This window comes from Phascolarctos cinereus, unplaced genomic scaffold, assembly GCF_003287225.1.
Source record: "Phascolarctos cinereus isolate Bilbo 61053 unplaced genomic scaffold, phaCin_HiC Scaffold_2;HRSCAF=192, whole genome shotgun sequence".
Taxonomy (NCBI): domain Eukaryota; kingdom Metazoa; phylum Chordata; class Mammalia; order Diprotodontia; family Phascolarctidae; genus Phascolarctos; species Phascolarctos cinereus.
In genome coordinates, this window is record NW_027555625.1 from 225,562,125 (window position 1) to 225,583,769 (window position 21,645).

At 42.5% G+C, this 21,645-nt stretch overlaps 1 protein-coding gene and 1 long non-coding RNA gene across 3 annotated transcripts in view; one reads left to right on the forward strand and one right to left on the reverse strand.

Moving 5' to 3' along the window:
• Positions 1–861, reverse strand: part of LOC110206549 (uncharacterized) — a 43,753-nt gene extending 42,892 nt beyond the window's left edge. The window contains exon 1 of the long non-coding RNA XR_013484671.1: positions 774–861. This is a non-coding gene — a long non-coding RNA (uncharacterized LOC110206549). The remainder of the gene's footprint in view (positions 1–773) is intronic.
• Positions 262–20,899, forward strand: CNNM3 (cyclin and CBS domain divalent metal cation transport mediator 3). Of its 2 annotated transcripts, XR_002323960.2 has the most exons (9): positions 262–1,639; positions 12,325–12,468; positions 13,630–13,782; positions 14,347–14,516; positions 14,899–14,995; positions 16,099–16,235; positions 16,755–16,893; positions 19,105–19,204; positions 19,825–20,899. XR_002323960.2 is itself a non-coding variant. In XM_020984020.2 (8 exons), the coding sequence occupies exons 1-8, from the start codon at positions 283–285 to the stop codon at positions 19,887–19,889; spliced, it is 2,262 nt and encodes a 753-aa protein (XP_020839679.1). In that variant the 5' UTR covers positions 263–282; the 3' UTR covers positions 19,890–20,899. The 2 variants fall into 2 exon arrangements, 1 of the variants encoding a protein (XP_020839679.1); XM_020984020.2 differs by lacking the exon at positions 19,105–19,204 and having other exon boundaries at positions 263–1,639.
• The last annotated feature ends 746 nt before the right edge of the window (positions 20,900–21,645 follow it).

Consider the following 21,645-nt stretch of genomic DNA (forward strand, 5'->3'; position numbering starts at 1 on the left):
GACCTCTACCCCCGCCTCCACAACCCAGCTCAGTTCCCAAGAGGTCAGTGACAGAGCCTGTCACCTCTTTAAAACCAAACTCCACAAGCCGCCCCGCCCCCCTCCCTGTCCCCCGCCCCCATCTTGTTTACAACGCGGCGCAGCCTAGTACTACTCCCGACGCTCCGCCCTCCGCCGTTTCCTATTGGTCAGCGGGGCACGGATAGGCTCGTTGACTGGCTGGAGGGAGGGCGGGGACCCTGGAGTAGGTTGAGCGGGCGACCTAGAGGGGGGTGGCTGGTGATGGCGGCGGCGGCGGCGGCAGCGGCGGCGGCGGGCGGCCTACGTTGGGTGCTCGCTGCGCTCTGCTTGGGCTGCGCCGCTGGGGGGGACGCGTCAGGCCCGCGGGTGCTGGGCTTCTGCCTGGAAGAGGACGGAGACAGGGCCGAGGGTCCGGTGTGGGCCCGGGGCCGAGTGGTCCGGGCCGCGCCCGGGGCCGCCTTCCGCTTGCGGCTCTTTGGCTCCGGCTTCGCCAACCGCTCGTGGCCTTGGGTGGCCTTCGCCCCTGCGGGCGCGGGCTGCCCGGAGGGGGGAGAAGAGTCGGAGGCGGGGGGTGCGCGCGGGGGCGCGGGAGCGCCCCTGAGCGTGAACCCCGAGGCCGTGCGGCCTCACTCGGCGTTGCTCGCGGTGCGCGTGGAGCGCGGCGGGCCCGCGGGGGGCGCGCGCTATCGTTTGTGCAGCCGAGGGGAACCCCAGGGGAGCTGGACGCCCGCGGCCGAGGGGGACTCCCTTACCGTTGAGGAGGCGCCCCTGCTGCCCTGGGCGCTGGGCCTGCTGGCGGCCGCGCTGCTGGGGCTGGCGGCGTTGGCCCGGGGTCTGCAGCTGAGCGCCCTGGCCCTGGAGCCGGCCGAGGTGCAGGTGCTGCGCGAGAGTGGCTCCGAGGCGGAGCGGGCGGCCGCGCAGCGCTTGGAGCCCCTGCGGCGCTGGGGCAGCTTCGCCCTGTGCGCCCTACTACTGTTGGCCAGTCTGGCCCAGGCCGCGCTCGCCGTGCTTCTCTACCGTGCCGTGGGCCAAAGAGCTGTGCCCGCCGTGCTGGGCAGCGCGGGCCTCGTGTACCTGGTGGGCGAGGTGGCGCCCGCGGCCGTCAGCGGCCGCTGGGGCCTGAGCCTGGCCCCGCGCGCGCTGGGTCTCACCCGCCTGGCGGTCCTGCTCACTTTCCCCGTGGCCTTGCCCGTGGGCAAGCTCTTGGAGCTGGCCTTGCGCCAGGAAGGCGGGCGACTGCGGGAGCGGGTGGTGGATCTGGCCCGGGGCACTGACACTTACCACGAGTTCGTGAGGGAGGAGTTTAGCAAGGGGGCCCTGCGGTGCAAAACGGTGGAGGACGTGCTCACCCCGCTGAAGGATTGTTTCATGCTGGACGCTTCGGCCGTGCTGGACTTCGGCGTCATGTCCACCATCATGCAGAGCGGCTACACTCGCATCCCGGTGTACGAGGAAGAACGCTCCAACATCGTGGACATGCTCTACCTCAAGGACTTAGCCTTCGTGGACCCGGAGGACTGCACCCCGCTCAGCACCATTATCCGATTCTACAACCATCCACTCCACTTTGTCTTCAATGACACTAAGCTGGATGCCGTCCTGGAGGAATTCAAACGAGGTAACTGATGCTGCCATTCCTGGAACCGCGGCTTCCTCCTGGAGGGAGTTGGACCGGGATGTGAATGGGATTCTCCGAAAAGTGGAGTGGGGCGGGGCCAGTGGTTTAGGAAGGATGTATCCCGGTCCAAATGCGCTTGTGTATTCTTAGGATTTTGAATTCCGGAGCTGATAGGGACAGCTGAGGTCATCTAGTTCGACCTTCCTCATTTACAGATAAGGAATCTGAAGCCAAATCCTCTATCTCCAAAGCTAGCTTTCCTTCTGCCCAGAAGCTGCTTCACAATCTCGTTTCGTTTGAAAAGAAATTCAGTAAAATAATCCAGCCGAAGGCAGGGGTCAGGGAACAGGGAAATGCCACAATGAGAGAAGTGTTAAGAGATCTGGTCGGAAGCTCAGAGGTCCCTCTGGGGTAAGATCCTTGGGCAAGTAGCCATTTCTGGGTCTCATGGAGCACAGGATCATAGATTTGAGAGCCCGATCTCTGCGTCAAAAGAACTCATCGAAGACCTTGGTCAACAGAAACAAAAGGGCTCTAATGGTCTTAGAGCCCTGGAGCTTTCGCGATCAGATTGTTCTATTCTATTTTAGAGATAAGGAATCTGAGGCCCAGAAGAGGTGAAGATAGTTACCCAAATTGACATAGTTAATGAGTGGCAGAGCTAGGATTTGAACTTGGGTCTCTTGACTTCAAGACACCCATCTTAATTCAGTTCACCTTGGTTAAATTCTTGGTTGCTTGATTCTTTGTATGATTTGTACTCTGTGTATGATTGCAGTATTCTTCCCCTTCCTCCCTTCTTTCCCTATTGGTCAGTTTATGGGGTCTTCTGAGGATTTCTTAACTGTAACTGGGAGTGGAACAAAGCTCCTAGTTTGAATTTAAAGTTCTATCCATCTTTGAGGGGAGGGAACCCATTTATATGTTTATCTTTAAATTGGCCCTTTCTGATTCTAAGGGAACTTTGGATACTGTTGAAGGCATATAATAATTAACAATAGCTAACGTTTATGTTATGTTTACAAAGCATTTAGATATGTTTTCTCTTTGGTTTGTTTCTGCCACCCTGGTAGATTGGTGCTGTTAGTATTATCCCCTTTTTACTGGCGAGAAAACTGTGACACAGAGAAGTTAAGTGACTTGCCCTGGATCACACAGCTAAGTGAGCTGCTAAGTCTCTGAAGCAAGGTCTTATTGCAAGGCCAGCCCTCTGTGCCCTGTGCCACTTGGCTGCCTCTGCTGGCTTGTTTACAGAGGTTAGAGCAACAACACTTAAGATTTTCTGAAGAATAAAGAACTTTTATTTTTCTTTATCTAAAGCAACATTACTGATGGCACCGTTGCTTTTGTCTTTCTTCTTCTAACTTTAAGTGTGATGACTGTTGCACCTTCCCTTCCCTCCAGATTACTGCCCCCAGCTTATCTGTGCTTTTCTTTGAGAGTAGAGAATAAACTTGTCAAAATCCCTGAGAAAACAGGGGTGCATGATGCCCTAGGTTTCCCCTTGCCTACACATGTTGTAGATTTTATCAGTAGATCATTTTGGTGAGACAGCGTAGTACTTAGGGAAAGAGCTTTGGAGGCTGAGGACCTGGGTTCAAATCCCACCTGACACTACCTGAATTCCTTGGGCAAGTCATTTAACCTCTTTGGACCCCAGTTTCTTCATCTGTGAAATGAGGGGGTGGATTATTTGGCCTCTGTGGCCCTTCCAACTCTAGATCTATCATCCTGAGATCTGTTGATAGATTCGTTAGGGCTTCTGGCTCATTTTGAGGTGTTATTCTTACCTAGAAAAGGTGACTGGTACTCCTGAGATCTAGAATGGGAATTAAGCCGGAGGCCACTGAGTGGGCTTATGCCTTAAGGACTGATGTAATATCAGACCATAAACTAACTGGATAAACTGGGAGTGAGCAAAGACTTTAGGCTATGAGAATCAGAGTAAAATTCTGATTTTATGTATTGAGACAGATATAGCCAATAATTACATTGCCCTTACTCATTAAGTAGCTTGATATGTCACTTCAAAACAAAAGGTTTTAGTTCTTATGCCAGTACCAATTTCTATAGGAGATATTTTGTTGGAGAATTCTGATCAAACTGATGAGAATCATTGATTTGTCTTAAAAAATTCTTGATGCTTTCTTGCCTGGCAGACTATAGTTATGCTGCAGAACAACAGGCTCTAAGGAGCCTTTGAGGTAGATAGCCAGCCTGCCTACCTTCGAGCTTCATGCAGAATACTGTAATTGGGGTGGAGCATGAGTTGTCTGCCCTCCTGGTAAGTGAAATTCCACCAGTATAATGGCAGACGTGTTCTCTTGCTCATAAGCAAGATAATAAGAATTCTCCATCCTTCTGGCTCTCTTGGATGTTTTATCTCTGGGATACATTCATTCCCCTCAAATTACCAGTCACTGTACTACTTTTTTTTTTGTACTACTTTTTTAAAAACCTGATTTAGCACTAATGGTGTGAAGAATTTTTCCTTAAGTTTCCTCTCTCATTCAAAGGTTAGACTGTCTTAGGAGTTTGGAGGGAGAGACCAAGTAATTTTAATGCATGGCCATAGGTTATTCCTGTCAGCACCTCTAGTTAGTTAAGCCTCCCTGTCTTCCTGCAGTAACCAGTGAACTTGGTTCATGAAATCAGGCAGTGACTAGTTGTCTGCTGTTGTGCACTGGGGCCTAGGAGCTAAAATTTTTAGTATAGGGATAATAGCAGGATAGCTTTAGGGGAGCCAGCCCTACCTTCAAAGTTGTATTATCTTTCAGTGGGCTGTAGGGCATTATTTCTAATAGGGAGTTATGGCAGAATTGAGGAAGAATAGGTGAATAGGAAGATAAGGAGGTTGGGAGATTTTGTTATGCCTGTCGGGCATTTCCTGCAGATTCAGAGTTGGGATCATTTTTTAAAAATTAAGCTTTTATTAGGACTTTCATCCTTTGTTGTGGTGCCCCTTCTTAAATCTCTGCTACAATTTTGTTTTGCCTCAGCTGAAATCCTATTCTTCTACCTAATTATGGTGAGGAGGTGACCATGAGTTCTCAAAGGCTATTCCAATGAAATGTAAGTCACAGAAGTGTCCCACCAAGTTGCTTAGGCTTTTGAGTACTTGTCCTGTGGTGAGGGACTCTATTTTCTCTGAGCCAGTCACCAGAATGACTGCAGTGTGGTGAATCTTTGACTGTATGATGGTCATCTGTGGTAGAAGAAATGCTCACACTGCTGCATTCAGTTATAGATCCTTAAAGCTTTGAAAGATGTGGGTTTTGGGGGGATTTTTGATTTTGTTTTCATATCTGGGTTTTGGTTTTTTTAAGTGATGTAATATAGCACGAAAGAGGTAGCATGGTATGGTAGGTAAAGAGCTGGCCTCAAAATTGAGAAGACTTGAGTTCAAATGCCCCTTCTGATACATACTGGTTTTATGACCCTGGTAGAGGGAGTACCCGTATTGATGAAGTTATAGATCCTTAAGACATTGAAAGATTTTCTGTTAAGACTGAATAGATCTCTCAGTGCTTCAACCTATAAGTTACCTATAACTAAGCCTGTAAGTTGCAGAGCAGTTGTCAATCTGTACTGGTAAAGGGAATTCATCCCTGGAAAATTCCTCTACTGGAGAAATCACAGGTCAAGTTGAAAAAAGCTATCACAACAGTTATTTGGTTGTCAGTATTTGTTATTTCCAAAGCGTGGTTTTGATGATGCAAAGGAACCTTCCCCTTTTAAGTTTTCACATGCATGTAACTTACCCGTAGGGTCCAGTAAGCCTTCTTATAAAGGTGCTCAACAGTTGAAACCAGTCGGGTCACTTTGATAGCTATTAAGAATGTTAATAAGTTAGATCTTTTTCTTTCCCCAGGAAATACAGTTGCATGGTTCTTAGAGCATTTAGAAACTATACCTTACCCAGAGGACCACTGGTATCTGTCCAGATCTTTCCTCAGCTCTCAATACTGAAAATATTTTTAGAAATTTTTTTCTTTATTTTTTTAATTGATTTTTAGTTTTCAACAATCATTTCCATAAGCTATTGAGTTTTAAATTTTCTCCTCCCTCCCCAAGATAGCATACAATCTAATATAGGCTCTACATATACATTCCTCTTAAACATATTTTCATATTAATAATAGTGTAAAGAATTAGAACCAATAGGAGGAACCACAAGAAAGAAGAAACAAAACAGACAGAAAAAAAAGAGCAAATAGTATGCTTTGATCTGTGTTCAAACTCCATAGTTCTTTCTTTGGATGTGGATAGCATTTTCCATCATGAGACTTTTGGAGATATTTAAGATGCATGCATTGCTGAGAAGAGCTAAGTCTGTCAAAGTAGTCATTGCACGGTGTGGCTATTGCTATGTACAGCGTTCTCCTGGTTCTGCTCATTTCACTCTGTATTATTCCATACGTGTCTTTCCAGGTTTTTCTGAAGTCCGCTTGCTCATCATTTCTTATAGTACAATAGTATTCCATTATAGTCATATGCCAAAACTTGTTCAGCCATTCCGCAGTTGATGGACATCCCCATAACTTCCAATTCTTTGCCACCACAAAAAGAGCTACTATAAATATTTTTGTACATGTGGATCCTTCTCCCATTTGTATGATGTCTTTGGGATACAGCCCTAGAAATGCTGTTGCTGGGTCAAAGGGTATGCACGTTTTTTATAACCCTTTCGGCATAGTTCCAAATTGCTCACCAGAATGGTTGGTTCAGTTTACAACTCCAGCAACAATGCATTAGTGTTCCAATTTTCCCACATCTTCTCCAACATTTATCATTTTCCTGTTTTGTCATGTTGGCCAATCTGATAGGTGTGATGTCGTACCTCAGAATTGTCTTGATTTGCTTTTTTCTAATCAATAGTGGTTTAGAACATTTTTTCATATAACTATAGATAGCTTTAATTTCTTCCTCTGAAAATTGGCTGTTTATATCCTTTGACCATTTATCAATTGGGGAATGACCTGTATTCTTATAAATTTGACTCAGTTCTGTATATATTTTAGAAATGAGGCCCTTATCAGAGACACTGGTTGTAAAAATTCTTTCCTAGTTTTCTGCTTTCCTCCTAATCTTGGTTGCACTGGCTTTGTTTGTGCAAAAACTTTTCAATTTAATGTAGACAAAATTATCCATTTTCAATTGCATAATGTTTTCTGTGTCTTGTTTGGTGATAAATTCTTCTGTTCACCATAAATCTGACAGGTAAACTATTCCTTGCTCTCCCAGTTTGCTTATAGTATCAGTCTTTATATCTAAATTGTGTACCCATTGTGACTTTATTTTGGTATATGGTGTAAGATTTTGGTCTATGCCTAGGTTCTGCCATAGTGTTTTCTAGTTTTCACAGCAGTTTTTATCAAATAGTGAGTACTTATCACAGAAGCTGGGGTCTTTGGGTTTATCAAACAGTAGGTTATTGTTGTCATTGACTACTATGTCTTTGCATACCTAACCTATTCCACTGATCACCACTCTGTTTCTTAGCCAGTACCAAGTAGTTTTTGATGATTGCTGCTTTATAATACAATTTAAGATCTGGAACGACTAGGCCACCTTACTTAGCATTATTTTTTATTAGTTTTCTTGATATTCTGGACCTTTTGTTCTTCTAAATGAATCTTATTATAATTTTTTCTAGTTCTATAAAATAATTTTTGGTAGTTTGATTGTTACAGCACTGAATAAGTAAATTCATTTAGGTAGAATTGTCATTGTTATTATATTAGCTCAGCCTACCCATGAGCAACTGATGTTTTTCCATTTGTTTAGATCTGACTTTATTTGTGTGAAAAGCGTTTTGTAATTGTGTTCATATTGTTCCTGGGTTTGTTTCGGCAGGTATTTTATAATGTCTACAGTAACTTTAAATGGAATTTCTCTTTCTATCTCTTGCTGTTGGGCTTTGTTGGTAATATATAGAAATGTCGATTTATGTGGGTTTATTTTATATCCTGCAACTTTGCTAAATTTGTTTATTATTTCAAGTAGTTTTCTACTTGATTCTCTAAAGTTCTCTAAGTATATCATATCATCTGCAAAGAGTGATAGTTTTGTTTCTTCTTTGCCTATTTTAATACCTTCAGTTTCTTTTTCTTCTCTTATTGCTAAAGCTAATGTTTCTAGTACCATACTGAACAACAGTGGTGATAATGGACATCCTTGTTTCACCTCCAATCTTATTGGAAATGCTTCTAGCTTATGCCCATTACATATAATGCTCGCTGAAGATTTTAGGGTGATGCTACTTATCATTTTAAGGAAGACTCCGTTTATTACTATGTTCTCTAGTGTTCTTAATAGGAATGGGTATTGCATTTTGTCAAAAGTTTTTTTGCATCTATTGAAATAATCATGTGGTTTCCGTTAGTTTTGTTGTTGATATGATCAGTTATGCTGATAGTTTTCCCAATATCGAACCAGCCCCTGAAAATCTTTTTTATAACAGAACTATATAGGGCGAAGTTTTCTGGTTGTTTTTAACACTGGGGTTGACAATAGCAACATAACTTTTTTTAAATGATGATACATGTTACAAAAAGTATGTATTGGCATTTATGCCTAGTTCACAAATATAATAGTCTGTAAGAATATATTGAGTTGATCTGTGTGATAGACTGTAAAGTTTTCATTAGTTATAATCACATCTGTGCAAAGAAAGAGTCAAAAGTCATTCAAGATGGACTTTTTGCCCATTCAAGCCAAGTTCCTTTTCATAATGTTTCAACTTCTCATATGTTGGGTTATGACCACCTTGAACATTAGGTTTCTCAGGTAGAATATTTTAATAATTTATCATTTATTTTTATTAATGCAGGGTTTTTTTTGGGTTGTATTAAAAAGCTCTTTATGCTTCACAGTTCACTCATGGTCATGTGGGGTAAGTGGCTGACTGGAACTTTTGTAAAAACAGGAATAACTTTGCATGAAGGACCTTGTGTAGAAGTTGCTGCTTTGGATTCTTGCAGCTGGTTGACATGCTGAGGTGACTGGCCTGGGGTGGGCCCTTTTTCCTTTGGTAACATTCAGTGCAACCCTCCCTTCATCCCTGAGCTTTGGCCCATTGGACCATTCCCAAAATTCGGTAAGGATGTTGCTCAAAATCCCATGCTAGAGTTCTCCATCTTCCCCAATAGATTTCGCTTTGTGTGGTAGGGCCACTTTGAAGCTCTGACTTGGGAATGGCACTTCTACAAATAATTGGGCCTTCCCCAACACAAATGTCATAGGGGCAAGAAAAATGTTGTAAGAGCTACAGGGTTCATTCTGCATCTTTGCCACTAGCAGGCACTTATTAAACTTGGAATAAGGGCCTAATCTCAAAGTGGCAGAAGCATAACCAATGGGCTCCTTTGCATCTCCCATCTCACTTCTCCATAAGAATATCAGAACATTCTGCAAAATGTCACTTTTAATTCTTAAATAATTCCACAGAGTTGGTAAGGTACAAAGAGAGCAATGTTGCCGGGCAAGTCCATAATATGCAGGAAAAGTTCTCTAAGGCAGTATAATCAAGTATTGTGAACCATCTTTTTTTTTTATTTAATAATTTTTTTTCCCAATTACATGTAAACATTTTTAACATTAACTTTTTCTTAAATTTTGAGTTCCAAATTCTCTCCTTCCCTCCCTGCTTCCTGAGATGGCAAGCAATTAAAATAAATTATACATGTACAATCATGCGAAATATATTTCCATAGATGGAAGATTAACAATGGTAAGAGTAAGGAGAGAATCCTACTGTGGCCAAGCTCTAATTTCTGCCATTCTGCCCTCCTCTATCAGGCAGCAACTCAATACAGGTACACCTCATGCCGAGAAAATGGCAACGATCTGTATGTACACCCAAAATAAATTAGAGGGTGGTGATTTGCTTTTCAAAGAAAATACAAATAACAATCCCATTACTCATTTACAGTGTTACTGGTTTGAAAATTTTGGTAAAGATGATAGAGACAGAATTTTTCTAAGATAATTCTATTCTGTCAAAAGCAATACATTTAAAACAGAATTTAAAATTTTTCCTTGACAAACCCACCCCTTTTCCTAACTTTCCTGTTTCTGTAAAGGGCCCTGCCATCCTTGCAGTTGTCTAGGTTCTCACTGGACTCCACTCATCCTTTCTCCCTGAAGCCAGTCTGTTGTCAAATCTCATTGACTCTATCTCCACTCGTGGAGTGGAGCTCTTTCTACTGATCCTGATTCAGTCCCTAAGATCATAGATGTAAATATGGAAAGGGGTTCAGAAGCCATCTAGTTCAGCCATCTATTACAGATGAGGAAATTGAGGCCTAGGTTAAGTAACTTGTCCAGTTTACTCAGGTTTAGTAAATGGTTGAATCTAGATTCAAACTCAGTACTGTGACTGCAGGGTCAGTATTTTTTCTGCTGCCTCACACTAGTGCCTCATCACCTCTTTGACTATTGCAGTAGCTTTCTAATTAGTTTGTATGCCTCAAGTTTCTCCCCTTTCTCATCTATCTTTAACATAGCTGCCAGATAATATTCCTAAAGTACTAGTCTGAGCATATCATTCCACAGTTTAAAAAGCTTCAGTGGCTCTGCTTCCTCTTGTCTCTAGGATCAAATGCAAATTCCTTGGTTTTTTCATTTAAAGCCATTTGAAATCTGGCTCTGACTCCCCTTTGCAAGCTCATTCATTACGTATTTCCTTCCCTTCACTCACTCTGTGGTCCAGCCAAAGGGAGCCTACTTGCTGTTCCTCAAGCCAAGCATTCTGTCTCCTATCTTGTATGCCTTTGCATTTAGTCTGCATTTAGTTCTTTTGTTCTAAAAGCTGAGAAATGCCACAAAAGTGCTATTGCTACAAAATATAGTGCTAGGTCTAGGAGGGATTACAAAATGTATGACCAGTCATCACCCTCAGGGATCATGGGGTCATAGTGCCCAGTTGGTGTGGACTTTAGAGGTTATCTAGTCATTATCTTCTTCCGTTTCCCCCACCCCATATCTGGAATGCACTGTCTCCTCACCTCTGCCTCTTAGAAGTCTTGAATTCCTCCGAGGCTTAGCTCAAACATGAGTCCTTTCCTGATTTCTACCTCTGATGCATTGCGAGCTTCTAGTATCCCTCCTCCAAAATTACTTTGTTTTTACTATGTATGTATTTTGTATTTACCTGTGTATATACCATACGTATTCTTTCTTCAGAGAGAATGTTAACCTCTTTGATGGCAGGAATTATTTAATTTTTATTTTTGTATTCCTAGTACTCAGAAGAGTGCTTGGTACATAGCTGGTACTTATTAATAAATGTTTATGCAGTATATATGATTGTTTAAGTTTAACAGAAAAAAACTAATTTGAGGAAGAATTCTAAGTGGAATTATTCCAACCCTCATTGGCATATCAGTTTGTACTACAAAGTGTATTTGTCTGTTTGCAAAACATTGCTTTTGTGGCATTTTTCAGCCTTCAGTGTTCTTTGCAAACTATGCTTCAGGCTTCTATTTATGTAACATCCTGTCTAGTCCCAGCTTTTCAGATCGCAGACTACTAAGGCCATGGAGAATAATATTGGGTTCTCATAACAGTCTCAGACAGATTGGGAACAAATCAGTTAAACCTATCAATCCATGTCAGTTTCCCTTGTCATTTTGTTATTTTAATAAATTTTAAAAACTGATACAAGACAGACACAGTACTAGGTACTAAGGGGGGTATAACATGTATGACAACAGTTCTTTCTCTTGGGGATCATTGAGTCATAGATTTAGAGTTGGAGAGGATTTCAGAGGTTTGGATGTATCTTTGTCCAAGCCTTTCCTTCTCTGGATATTAAAATATTTTTATAAACCTGGAAAGGCTTACGTGAACTGATGCAGAGTAAAGTGAGCAGAACCAGGAGAACATTGTACACTGTGATACTGTATGATGTGATACTGTGATATTGTATGATGATCAACTATGATTGACATAGCTCTTCTCAGCAATGCCATCATCCAAGACAAGTCCAAAGGACTCGTGATAAAAAATGCAATCTACCTGCAGAGGAAGAATTGATGGATTCTTAGTACAGATTGAAACATTTTTCACTTTATTTTTGTATGTGATTGTTTTTTGGAAGGGGGGGTGTTTGTGTTTTGTTTTGTTTTTTTACAACATGACTTATAATATGGAAATATGTTTTGCATAATTATGCATGTATAACATCAAATTGCTTGGCATCTCAAGGAAATAGAAAGAGGGGAGGGAGAAAATTTAGAACTTGGCATTTTTAAAAAAGAATGTTAAAAATTGTTTTTTATACATAATTGGGGAGGGGGATTAAAAAAATAAAAATAAAATTGCTTGATAGATGTCCAGTTAGAGATACTAAGCAATAGTTGAGAAAATAGAGCCTCAGAAAGTTAATATGTTTAGAGCTGGAAAGGTCCTGAATGACCTCTAGGTCATCAGGTTGAGCCCCTTCATTTAGATATGAGTGAACCGAGGCCCCAGAATTAAAATATGACTTGCCCAGGATCACCAACCTAGTGAATATCTTGAGTCAGGATTCAAACACAGTTTTATGCTTCCATGCTGTCCTTTCATTCCTGAGAGTCTTTTATGGCTATTAAGTCCCATATGTGTGGCCCACAACGTTTTATGATCAGCATGTCTAGGCTTCTTTCTGTTTGCCACCATGACAACAGCATATTGTTCCACAGGGAAGTCACATCTGGCCATTGTACAGAAGGTGAACAATGAAGGCGAGGGAGACCCTTTCTATGAGGTTATGGGTCTTGTCACACTGGAGGATGTCATTGAGGAGATAATTAAATCAGAGATCCTGGATGAATCTGATGACTATGGTGAGTTAACTCATTAGTTTGTTTTGTTTTTCTCATCTAATTTCTCTCAAGTTGCAGGGGTATTCAAGCAGCCTAGACACAAATGAACTTAAATTCCTCTTGTTGGCCAAGCTACTTTCAAATATCCTGGTAAACAGGTTCTTCCAGTCTCTGTGTGATTATGACCAATATTTTCAAGTTCCCAAGATAACACTATACCTGGTGTCCTCACGTCAAAACCATTATTCTTCCCACCGTTGACTGCAAAACCATTTTCTGTTCTGGATCCCTTAGTAATCTTGGGGTTAGGTTTTTCCCCCCCTTGTGATCATCAAGATAGTAGGTGGAACTATCTTTTCAGAACCGTTTTAGTTTTCTACATGTTGAGCTCCTATGTTGTCATTACAAATTCGTTCTTTTACAGCCCAGCTCTAGATTTGTCTCTGCAGAGAGCCTGTGTTCTTTGCACCTGTGAATTTTGGCCTAATTCCAGCATATAACTTTTGGAAGGTGCTTATGGTGTATCTATCACTGTCCTGCCTGAGCAGTCTGATCTTAGAGCTCTTTATCATATCCTGTAAAACTGTTTATTAGGGGTAAGGGCTGGTATTTACCTGACAGAGTTGGAACTTAAAATCTGACCTTGGGGCATTGAACCGCTCACTGGTGGTGATTATCTTGAAATAATATTTTGCTCCATGTCCCTTCTCATGCATGGAGTCTCAATGCAATGTGGTTACTGAGCTACCAGAGCAAATTATGTCATTGTTTTAAATGTTAATGTTTACGCTTGTTGATTGTTAAGTACTCCCTTCACAACAAGTACAGTTATAATGGCCCAAGATTCCCGTGTTGATGCCTCAGGTTTCTTTGTTATATAAATTACTGTCCTGTATCAGTTCCAGATGGGGAGGTCTACCTTTTGGCAAGTCCTTTGTGCCCATTCCTTCTCCTTACCTAATACCAGAATTATCAGGTGATTAGAATGGCAGCTATATCCAGCCCAAAGGGCAGCTGTTCTGCAGTGGTGAGTGAAACAGTTGCCTTCTTCACATCTTGATGTTGCCAAACCTCTCTGTACCATAGCTCTTGGTAGGAGGGAAAACATGGTAATGGAATAACTTGAATATATTGGCAAAACTAGTTGTTAATGTCTAACTATGCTCTTTAATCCTGTTTCAGGAGAAAACAAGGTGAAGAAGAAACCTACTTGTCTGGGTGCCCCCTTAGAGCGAAAGAAGGAGGAGTTCTCTTTGTTCAAAGGGTCTGACAATGAGCACAAAGTGAAGATCTCCCCCCAACTGCTCCTGGCCACCCAGCGTTTCCTCTCCCGAGGTGAGGGGAAGAGGATCCTCACCTCCTTCTTACTCACCATCCCTGGGCTCTCCCCTGATCAAGGGCTTGAAGAGGCACTGCCTTTTGGGGTAACTGACCAGATGTGGAACCTCTTACCTTCTGTTTTCTGAGGCATAAAGACTTTAAAGGAGAGGTACTGGGACTCTCCTACTACAACCCCATTCACAGTTCACAGGGAAATCCTTGTGTTCTGAGCAAATAAACCATCAAGGCCTAGGAATCCTAGAGGTAAAGACGTTTTCCTTTTCCTGTTACCTGCAATAGAACTTTTCTTTGTATCAGCTCAGAGCAGGGGCAGGCCAGCTGATGGGAGGGGCCCAAGGCTTGTGGCCAGCAAGGCTAGTAGAACTGTAGTCAGGTGGCCCACTTCCAGCATCACAGATTCTGTGGGCTTAGAGCCAGTTTTCTCAAATCCTATAGCACTTCCAGCTTGTTGATCTGGTATGAGGGTGCCTCAGGTAGGCCTGGGGGCAGTTGGGAGTAGAAGCTTGAGTGGCTACAGCCCCTTATGGACACTTGTCACTTTTTCCCACCATGGGGCAGAGGTGGACTTATTTAGCCCACTACGAATCTCAGAGAAGGTCCTGCTACACCTGCTGAAGCATCCCAGTGTCAACCAGGAAGTGAAGTTTGATGAATGCAACCGACTGGCTGCAGACCATTACCTGTATCAGCGCAATCAGCCAGTTAACTACTTCATTCTCATCCTGCAGGTAACTCAACAGGTTCTACCTCATCATATCAGGCCCTGGACCTGGATTCCTTTCCACAATAAAATAAGAAAAGGGACAGGAGTTGGGGAATAAGGATACTCAGAGGCAGCTGGGTGGTGCAGTGGATAGAGTGCTGGACCTGGCGTCAAGAAGGCCCAAGTCTGACCCATGGCCATGTCACTTCACCTCTGTTTGCCTTAGTTTCCTCAATTATAAAATGGGGTAATGATAGCATTTTTCTTCTTCATCTCCTATCCCCAGAGATATTTATTTTAATCTGGTTTCTTCATATCTAACTGAAATTGATAATTCCTTTTGGTGGTCTTCTCCTAAAAAAGGGCAGACAAGCCCTAAGACACTGATGTTTTCTTTTTCCCTTCAGGGCAGAGTTGAGGTGGAGATTGGGAAAGAGGGCCTCAAGTTTGAAAATGGAGCCTTCACTTACTATGGTGTGTCTGCCTTATCAGTACCATCCTCAGGTAAGAGCACCAAGACATTAATAACCCTCAGGCCGTGGTTCCCAGCATGTTGTGCCCTGGTTGCAGTTAACACTGTAGAGGCCTTGGGAGCTTTCTTTCAGCCTTCATTGTCATCTACTTTCTAGTGAGATACCAGAAATGAATTAACATTCTGGCCTACTGAAATGTCTACGTGTTAACCCAGTCACGTGGCCCTCCAGATTAAAATGCCACCTTCACTAAGAAGTCTTTCACACTTCCCCAGCTGCTAATCCTTTCCCCTCTCTTCTTTCCTCTACAATGTATATATCTTTATTTACATGTTATCTCCACTATTAGATTTGTAAGCTTTTTGAGGACAGGCAGGAGCCATTTTTACCTTTTTTTGTATCCCCAGCACTTAGCACAGAGCCTTCCATATTGTAGGTGCTTAATAAATGCTTGTTGATTGATGTTTGCTGTGATACCTGGGGTGTATGGGGAGAGAGAGAAGAAATATTTCATTTCATAGGATCATGTGGTTTATGGGTCCTCAGAGACCTAAGCACACTGATGTGCTGGCATCTGCCCTTTTCTCCCCACTGTTCTCTGCAAACTGAGTAGTCCAGTTGTACAGAGGCAGAAAGAAATATTTTTGGGGAATGGAGGAAGTAGGAAGTGAGGAGTCCTGCTATAGTGACAGTCTAAAACAGAAGAAATTTTGGAATGTAGATAATAGCTCAAAGTGCCTATAAGAATTGTGCTAGGCAACATGTCACATGTGGTCCTTATTGGCTCTGTAGCCACAGGTAAGTGTCTTAACTTCTTAGGGCTTGAGTTTTCTCCTCTGTAGAACAAGGATAATAACATTTATAGTATCTACCTCCCAGAACTATTGTGGAGTTCATATGAAAGAACGTATGCTGAAGATGAGATAGCCTAGTGCATTGAGAAGGCTAGATTCTTTTCCTGGCTGCACACCTCCATGGGGAAAGCTCTGTTCCTTATTCATCTCTTCATAGTTCTTGTCAGCCTTTTCTCTAGTGTGCTTTTTAATGGAGTGGTTTCTAAAAACTTCAGGGTACCCCCTTCCAAGGTGGATTCAGTTTACTGATTGTACACTACTGATTGTTGCCTTTCCCCAGTTCACCAGTCCCCAGTGTCTTCAACTCGGCCCAGCCGACGTGACCAGCAGTGCGAGCCAGCAGAGAGTACCCACTACTCTTCTACGTATTGTCCTGACTACACCGTGAGGGCCCTCTCTGACCTGCAGTTCATTAAGGTGAAGGTCCATGTAACTCATCAGTGCTGGTTTTAATGAGTTTTGTTTTCATAATAAGGCTAGGCCAACCTGGTCATGTTTCTTTATGGAACCTAGCTAAAATTCTAATTTTATCTACCTTTTGGACAATGAGCCTTAGGTTCCAGAATGGTTGTTCTTGGTTGCTCACAAAAGCATTCCAGCTCCATTTTTTGAAGTGTTAGCATGATGATTTTATCCTATCTCCAATTCTCCTATTCTTTCTCCTCTTCCTTAAACTGCCTTCCTCATCCCAGCTGTAACACACACTGAGGGCCCTAAAATAACATTTCTATGAACAGTTCCTTTCTGTTTTCAAGATTCCTCCAGTCAGTCTTAATGGCGTTTTTCTAGGGTTTTATTTTTCCCCCCATCTTAGGTCCTTTTCTGCTTCCTCTACAATATACATCTTGTATTTAAACAGGACAAATGATGAGTTCAGTAAGGCAGAATTCTAACCAGTAGTACTTTTGAAGCTAAGTGTCCCATTCTTTTCTTTAGGTAACTCGACTGCAGTACCTCAATGCACTCATGGCGTCACGTGCCCAGAATCCCCCACAGTCTCCTGAGAACCTGGACCTCCGAATTGTCCCCAACAGCCAGACCAAGCTGCTCCATAGCAAGACTGCTGCAGCAGCAGGTAACCATCCTTCAGCAGGCACTGGAAGTCAAGTCCCTGACCTAGGGCCAAACTCAGTCCCTTCCTTCCTGTTTGGGTATCTCTGGAGCCAGTTAACTGGTGTTCTTTATCCCAGTTCCTCCCCTCATTCCTCCTTTCTACTTTCCCCCTTTCTCATCAGCTGACCTTTAATTAGCTATGCCCTCGTTAGATGAATTTCCATTTGCTTCAACCAGTAGGGTGTATGTGAAGTCTGTGGCAGCTTTTTAGTTTTTATTTGTGTTGGTTCACTTGGTTAGGATTTAGCTGTTAAACTTAGGCGTCTGCTTTGTGTGTAATCACTCTATAGTATATTTTAATTCTAATCCTCTCAAAAATGCCTAGTTACAAATGAGACTAGGTGAGGCTGTGAATGGGTTATTACAATACAAATCATCACTACTGGGAGCAACTAATGGAAGCAATTTGGTAATACCTAATTCTCTTATCTCTTAGTAAAATGTAGAGTGCCCCCACTGTGTGCAGACCAGTTGTATAAAGGGAAGTAGTCAAGGGAGAATGGGACACAAGCTTTTACAAATATATATAAATATAATATATGAGAAGTGTGATAAAAGGCATGAAAAATTAAGCATTCCTAGAAATCTGTGTTTCTTGGAAGAATCAAAGAAACTGAATAATCGTGTTATTTTTTGTGAGCTTTGAAGTAGGAACCAAAGACCAAACTTGGGGACTCCCATAGATTCTCCTGAGCGCCCCCCTGGGGATGGTATAGAGGGAAAGTAACTACTGCTTCAAATGCTGACAGGTACTGTCTTTACTCATATTCTCCCACACAATTATTAGGACTGTAGCTTCTTTTGAGCCCTTTGCATCAATCATTCTGATCGTTAAAAGTATATTTTAAACATCAGAGATGTCTTGACCAGTTGTGGTGTTCAGTCTTTTGACAAGAAGGGACATTTTGTGAAAGACGTCAATCCTACAGATTAGCCATGGTATCAAAATATACTAGTTTCTTTTAATTCATTATGTATTATCTGTGAATTGAACCCAAAGCTTTATTACATTTATTTTATACTTTGTGTCTGTGGCATCCCTTGGGGGATGCATTATGTAACACAGTCTTTTTTTTCCCCCTCCTTAAAGCTTCATCCTTTGAGTTTCAAGAGTGTCCCTAATTGTACTAGATTGGAATTTCAACAACTCTGAATTTACATTGAACATACCCTTCAAGAACTTAAAAACTTGAATTATATACTTCTTCTCTATTTTTTTGTTTTGTTTTGTTTTCAGACGGAAGAGTCCTAATCCACCTAGGAAAAAATCTCTCTTATAGTTAAGCTCTCCTTTGTTTCCCAGGCGCAGAAGTCTAGAAAAAATTTTCACTTTTGTTTTAAATGTTACCCAGAATTTTATGGCCTTTCTGGTTAAAGGAGCACCGTTCGGACAGTTCTGATTTGAGAATAACCTGTGGTCACCTTAATTCCTTTCCCTCACTTTTAACTGACTGCCCTATCCAAAGAAAGAGTTTTTTTTAATAGTTCTTCCTGATTATCAACAAATGCCACAGTGAAGCTCAGCAGCCCCTTTTTTGGTCATTAATGCAGATTTGTGAGGCCTTTCTTTGGTTTTTTCCTGTTAGCTTGGTATTTCACTACACAGAATTTAGCGTCATCTACAAACTTCGAAATCTTACTATATATGAATTCTTCCAGATAATTTATATGAGAACTAAATAGTACTAGTCTTAAAATCATTTCTAGTGAGACTCTGCTATTAATGCTTATTCATTCAGATTAATGTACCTTTAGTCTACCTATTTCCTATCAAAGCCAGAATATCAGTGGCCATTTTTAAACTCTAAGGATTATCTGATATCTTTATTTTTTAAAAGTCATCAATAGAGAATCTTGTCAAATACTTTTTCAGAGTGAAAATAGCTAATCCACACTATTCACTACCAAGTGAATTCAGAGGCTCATCTCAGAATGAAATTTTATGCTCTAGGTTTCTTGGTACACTTCAAGACAGCAGAAAACAATTTACCTGCAAAATCTGTCTCATTTTTAAACAGTTGCCATAAATTGTGTGGGAATTATGTGAGTAAATATGGTTATCTCCTGGTCTAGTCCTCGACAGTATGTGCTGACTGACCTGCCATTTTAGCTAAATATTTTGTATCTTCCTCTCTCCTTTCTCTCCTCTTCCCCATCTCCCCTTTCTCTCCAGCCTTCCCAGTAAACATTTCCCTCTTTGGCACAGTTGGAAACTGCAGTTGATAGATGACTGTGGACTAGTGAGAATTTTTGTTTTTTAGAAAACACCCAAGGTAAATATCTTCCCTTCCATTTTTTCCCCCTTTCTTTGGCTTTAACAGGCCTTTGATGTTTGGAGGAGACTTGCTGGCATTTCTGTCCAGTGACAAAAGCTGGTAGGAGGGCAGCCTGCCTCTGTTCCCAAGAAGTCTCCTCCTGCAAAGGCTGGTGTTGTGCAGATTTGCCCTCCTTCTGGGAAGGAGTGGTGTTTGAACTTTTCTCTCCTTAGTACTGCTTTTCATTCTCTTGAGAGGCAAAGTGCCTACCAAATCCCCACTGAGTTGTGGGAAAACCAGTCCTTTTTAGCCAAGACTGTTTCTTTGTCAAGGGCTGGGGTTTTTTTTCCCCAAATATACCTTCCTAGCCTTCTCCAGTTCCAACTTACTTAACCATGGAAAGAACCACTCACTATTTCCATATACCCAGATACTGATGCCTGACCCTATGGATTGCTTTCTATGAAGAGAAATCTATGTCCTAATCCCAGTCCTTCACTAGATTGAAATCTCCAAGGTACCTTGAGGTGACCTCTTTCTGCCCTATGTTACCCAAGCAGTTTACTGTATTTGTTGCTGCCTCAGCTTGCTCATCTTCAGGGATAGACTGTGACCTTTCTTCTACACATCTCTTTCAGGAACAGCCAACAGCAGACTGAACTCCGCAACAGAAGAGAGTCTTGGGAGGAACACGAGAGTTTAACTTCTTGCCAGGCAACCCCAGAACTGGGGATGGACAAGCAAGTGGGGAACTTGAGTGAGCCCAGGAGTAGCTTCATGCCAACCTGTCCCCTCCCTTTCTGGCCACGTTTTAGGTGGCTTTTAGAGACATGGGCTCTGGGCCTAATGCCAGTGTTAAGAGCCTGCTGCAGATAAGAAACCTGCCTCTTTTGTGGGGATGGGAATCAGTTGTAGCATCATTCTCCAAACCCTGCTCCTGGGACAGGAGTCAACAGGGAATTAAAGAAAAGCCCATCATCTCGGAATCCCAAGGTGCCCTTTCCCCTCTTTACCTCCCCCCTCAATGGGGATGCTTCATAGCCTTAAGGCTATGATAGTGGAGTATTATTTACTATACGAATGCAGAAATTATACTCTTTAACATGTGGCTGTGACCTGCATTCACCTCGTTTTTAATTTGCCAAGTACCTGCTGTTGGCAGCACTTTGAGAGTGAGCCAAGAACACTGCAGCCTCTGCCCAAGGCTCTGATCCAGAGGTTTTGTCTGTGGCAGTAAGCTTTGGCCTGCAAGGCAGTTCCCTTCTTCACAGTGCCACATTTTTATCTTCCCCTTTTATGTCTTTCTTGTACCAAACCCTAAGTACTATAGTGGCAGGTGCATAGCCTGCCTGTTCCCCAAAACTCCTCCTGTGGAGGCTGCTGTTTGCCCAAATAAAAAGAGCAACCTGTTCCCACGCTCAGCTCTCTCTGAACTAAGGGTTCAGGTCACTCCTGCTTTTGGCCACCCCAAGCTGTACTTCCCTTCCTGACTTGGCCTTGCTGCTTTAAATTATTAGAGGTGGTCCCTCATACTACCCAGGTGAACGACCCAGGTTTCTCCCTTCCCCTAACCCCATGGCTAGTTGTTACTAATAGTATCCTGGTTATTTTTTTGAGGTCACATATGGAGTGAAGACAGGTGTACTATTATTTGAATCTAACCTTACTGTGATCCCAGGTCACTGTTTATAACAATCTGTTGGCTCTGTTGTACCCAGTCTTACACCTTCATTTGCTTCTAATGATCCTATATACAGTGTAACCAACTAACGTGGCTGACATCCTTGGGAAGCTGGCATATAGAAGGGAGAGCTTTCTGAACTGTAGGCTCCTCTTCTCAAGACAGAGAGATTCTTAATTCCTAATCTTAGGTATAGGGTTTGGGAGAAGAGAGGGTTATTCCTCTTCTTCACACTGAAGCTTCCCTTAAACTATTTGCCATTACATGAGTAATGGAAGCCTTCAGACCAGAGATCACTGCCTAAAAGGCAAAGGTAGAGACTTAGTTTAGAAGAAACTGGTCCCTTTCTGTACTGTCAAGGGAATCTGAGGTCATTTAACTCACTTGCCTTTTACCTTGGTAGTCTTTCCATCTGGAATGAGGTACCAAAAAGGTAGGGCTGCGTGGGCAATTAACTGTCAGCTGAAGCAAGCAAAAGGGGGAAAAAAAAGATGATTTAGTGCTTACTCTTTTCTAAGAGGGAGGAGTCTTTGATTAACAGTCACCTATGCACAATAAGTCCAGAGTCTCAGACCTGAGCAGGGGCACCCTGCACCATGAGTGATATCATTCTCTCCCTCCCTAAGTGTTACTGGTAAATAATGAAATTCTAAGCTTGGGTTGGCAATTTTACTGAAGCACTACATGGGTTGAAATTCAGGACAAGGTAGTCATGATCTGAAGATGTCACACTAATTGTAGTTGTTCAAAGCTTAGGCACCAAAAGTGAAAAATGGAT

Bases quoted from the DNA above. Each gene is read 5' to 3' on its own strand.
- CNNM3 (XM_020984020.2), top strand. From the start codon at position 283: ATGGCGGCGGCGGCGGCGGCAGCGGCGGCGGCGGGCGGCCTACGTTGG. The intron at 14,517-14,898 runs GTAACTCAACAG...TTTTCCCTTCAG, and splicing joins ACTTCATTCTCATCCTGCAG to GGCAGAGTTGAGGTGGAGAT. The intron at 16,894-19,824 runs GTAACCATCCTT...CATCTCTTTCAG, and splicing joins CAAGACTGCTGCAGCAGCAG to GAACAGCCAACAGCAGACTG.